At 34.0% G+C, this 3,611-nt stretch overlaps 1 protein-coding gene across 1 annotated transcript in view; it reads left to right on the top strand.

Moving 5' to 3' along the window:
• Window positions 1-2,147: 2,147 nt before the first annotated feature.
• hdac8 (histone deacetylase 8) overlaps window positions 2,148-3,611 on the top strand; it is a 33,284-nt gene continuing 31,820 nt past the window's right edge. Inside the window, exons 1-2 of the mRNA XM_051400474.1 lie at window positions 2,148-2,662; window positions 2,790-2,842. Of these exons, the coding sequence (XP_051256434.1) occupies window positions 2,549-2,662; window positions 2,790-2,842 (167 nt within the window). The 5' untranslated portion in view covers window positions 2,148-2,548. The remainder of the gene's footprint in view (window positions 2,663-2,789; window positions 2,843-3,611) is intronic.

The following is a 3,611-nucleotide window of genomic DNA, read 5'->3' as shown; positions in this document are numbered from 1 at the left end:
CTGCGGTAAGTTTGTTGACAGGAAGCAGGAACAGCGCGGGAAGTCAGGAGGCGAGGACTTCAAAATAAAAGTTTGGTGAGGAAAACTTTTTTTTTATTTTTATTTTTTTATCACATAATAGGAACACTTGGACAATATATACTTAAAATACAACGTGAAACATAGTAATGTAAGAGTAATAACATATGGGAACATTAAAAAAATTAGATAGTAATTAATTTAAACTTTAAGGGTAAATAAGAAACAAAATAAACTCATGAGGAGAAAAATTAAAAAAAAACCCCAAAAAAATTAATCAAATTAACTACAGATCACAAAATATCAGATAGTCATTGACAGTATATGGTTTAGTTCGCACACTGGTTGTTCCCAACCTTTTATCATCTTGCCACATAAAACTTAAATATGAAACATTCAAATAAAATAATAATAATGGGGCGACAAAGTTCTTCTTTTTTAAAAAACACACAATACCAAACAAATAGAAACACTTGGACAATACACACGTAAAATACAACATTAAAAAAAAAAAAAAATAGGGTGATTTATAAGATCAATAACATGGAAACATTAAAAACACATTCAAACTGCAGGTATAAATAAGAAACAAAATAAACTCACGAGGAGAAAGAAATTAAAAAACAAAACAAAACATGCTCCCTCACATACTCTCTCTACACTGCACTGAGCCAGTGTTTCACAGGGTGTGATTAATAATTAAATCAATATTTAATAATAATAATAATAATAATTAATAAGACATTTCAGGCTTTTTTGAGGTTGTTGTAACTTAAAATTTCTTTCTTTCTTTCAAATTACACGTTGAGATGTTTTTTCAATTAAATCGCAGGAGAAAGCGAAATAATATATATTTTTTAAACTTACAATATGCTATTTTTTGCCATGTATTTCTATTTCTGGATAATGTGTAAACTTATTATTGATGTATGATTTGTGCACCAGGGTGATTCATCACTAATTCACTTTAAAAAATGACACTTTTATTCTTGCAATCAACACCGACAGCCCAAAATCTTTAACTTTAGATCAGAATATATCCAAATATATCAGAAAATATACCCCAGAAAGCCACAACATAGTCTAAACCTTTTATTATCCTGCCACATAAAACCACACGACTTAACTTGAAGTCTTTGAATGTTTTAGTTTGAATCTTTTGAACCGGAAATGCTTTTCCTTGTTGTATATAACTTGACACAAGTGAATGGAGTTGAATGGCAGAGAAAGTACTGGCTGAGGATTAAAGTCATAAACCTAAAGTGTTCATTGTTGCTAAATATCTTTTAAAAAAATCACATTTAATTAACAATTAAAAGTAATGAGCAGAAACACCTGAACAGCCTTTGTGGTAGATGCTTCGACCAGGAAGCAAATTGAGGAAAAAGCAGTAGAAAACACTTGTGCACCAACAATTAAAGCACATATACAGTTTAATCAGTGCTGTATGCGGTGTCATGTTTCAGCATTAAATGTGGACAGGGATAAATAAGACAATAACATTTCATTTTTGGCTTTTGTGTGTCAGTGAGGGAATTTTAGTTCAAGTACAAACAGCTGTTTCTGTCGCCCTCTAACGAAAAGCATTGACTTTACATTAAAGGTCCATATATAATATATAATATATATATATATATCACTTACTGTGGGTGCTTCTGTGGATCTATGGACTTTTAAGGGTTTAACCAGTAAGAGTTGTCCTGAGTAGAAGCTCCTCTCTCTCCTTGGCTCGCTATAGGGTTAGTTAACTATTTATTGGCTTTGTTATAATTGCTCAACAAGTGTTGTTATATTCTTTGCATTTTAATGTAAAATACAGTAAAAAAAAAAAGGTGGATATTTAAATTAAACACCTATCTTTTTAATCCGGCTTTTACTTTGGAGTAAAGCCTTAGTTTTTTATTATTTGTCTCCCTGGTGTTTATTTTTTATATTCACTTATTTTTAACATTTATTGTTTTTATTGTATTGATTTTTTTAGCCTTGCACACTTTTTATTTTATTTATTTTTATGGTGTTGTGATTGTGTTTGGAATAAATAAAGTTTATATATATATGTATATATTATAAAAGTTAAATAATTAATCTAAAAACTCGTCTCAAACTCTTTTTTAAACACGTTAGCTAAGGTCACTTCAGAATATGGCGAAAAGACTACAACAAATCCCAGAATGCTTTTCGCTCCGCCTGCGTTCCACTCTAAAATAACGTCCGCGCGCGGAACGTTAGTAACCGTTATGAAGCCGCTCTCTGTGTGTCACCCGTCGTTAAACTCTCGTTTTAAACCAGATAAAATCGCTGTTTTGTGTTTATATTTATTTTTATATACGTTATTATTTATCACCGTCGCGCCAACCGAGAGGTGAACCGACTTTACCGGGCTGGTTACGGACTGTTGACGGCGTAACACCAGACGTTAGAAAGAAGAAGAAGAAGCAACCGCCGCTCGCATCTCTCGCCTCTTGTCAATTTGTGCTTTTTTTATTTTTTAATTCTCCGTTAAAATCCTTCACATTTTTAAAATCCGTCAATGAGTCGCAGAGGAGACAGCGACGATGACTGCTGCAGTAAACGGAGGGTGGCGTACGTGTACAGCCCGGAGTACATCGAGACCTGCGACTCTTTATCCAAAGTACCGAACCGGGTGAGTTCACTCTGAATGAGGAGCCTCGTTAAAAAGCTTACTTCTTGTTTGTTTGTTTGTTTGTTTGTTTGTTGTTATTGTCCACTCTTTTGTTTTTAAAAATATTTTCTACCGTGTTCATTTCCAGGCGAGTATGGTCCACTCACTGATTGAAGCCTATGGACTCCTGAAACACATGAGGTGAGTTGTGTTAATGTTTATTAATGTTTATTAATGTTTATTAATGTTAAAACAGAGATTACATAAGTAGGGGGGGGTGAGGAAATAGCTTCACATGCATTGCAGGAGCTGTGTGTTTATGTAGCTGAGTGTCTCCCTGCTGCACTGTTTAAGATTATTTAACCTGGAGGGAGCAAATATCCTGGAAATAGGTCCTTGTTGTCCTGGAAAACTGCAGTGAACTGTAGTTAAACTGTAGTTAAATCACTGGAGGCGCTGCAGAAATATCAGCTGTGGGAACAGTGGAGAGCAAGGCAACATAAATACTAACCACATACCTGCAGTGGACCCTGGGACACTTCAGATTGGGGGGGCAAAATGTGTCAATGCTGGAAAATGATGGCTTTTAAAAAAGTGAGATTTAGTTTATACTTTTAAAGAAACCTGCACTCAGATAGTGTCTCGCTGTGTGTCGTAGTGTTTTATGTGTATTGTAATGCATCGTGGTCGTGTTGTACAGCTGGGTGATTGTACTGTATACGCTCCTATTCAAAGATTATTAAAGATATTTCAGGTCATTTTAGATTGATTTGGTTATGAGTCTCACTTCCAGCACAATAAGATGGTGTTTCTCTTTGATTTGATGCCATTGTTGATGTAATTTTATTAGATTATTCCATAAAAACAGGGCTGCACGATACGGTAAAAATACTCACACTCAATACCTGTCTGGTTCCCAAAATAATTATCATTTTTTTGTGTCACAGTTTTAATTGTCACCGAAAAAAAC

This window comes from Dicentrarchus labrax, unplaced genomic scaffold (assembly GCF_905237075.1).
Source record: "Dicentrarchus labrax unplaced genomic scaffold, dlabrax2021, whole genome shotgun sequence".
Taxonomy (NCBI): domain Eukaryota; kingdom Metazoa; phylum Chordata; class Actinopteri; family Moronidae; genus Dicentrarchus; species Dicentrarchus labrax.
Note: the sequence above shows the minus strand (reverse complement) of the source record. Positions and strands in the feature narration are given on the sequence as shown.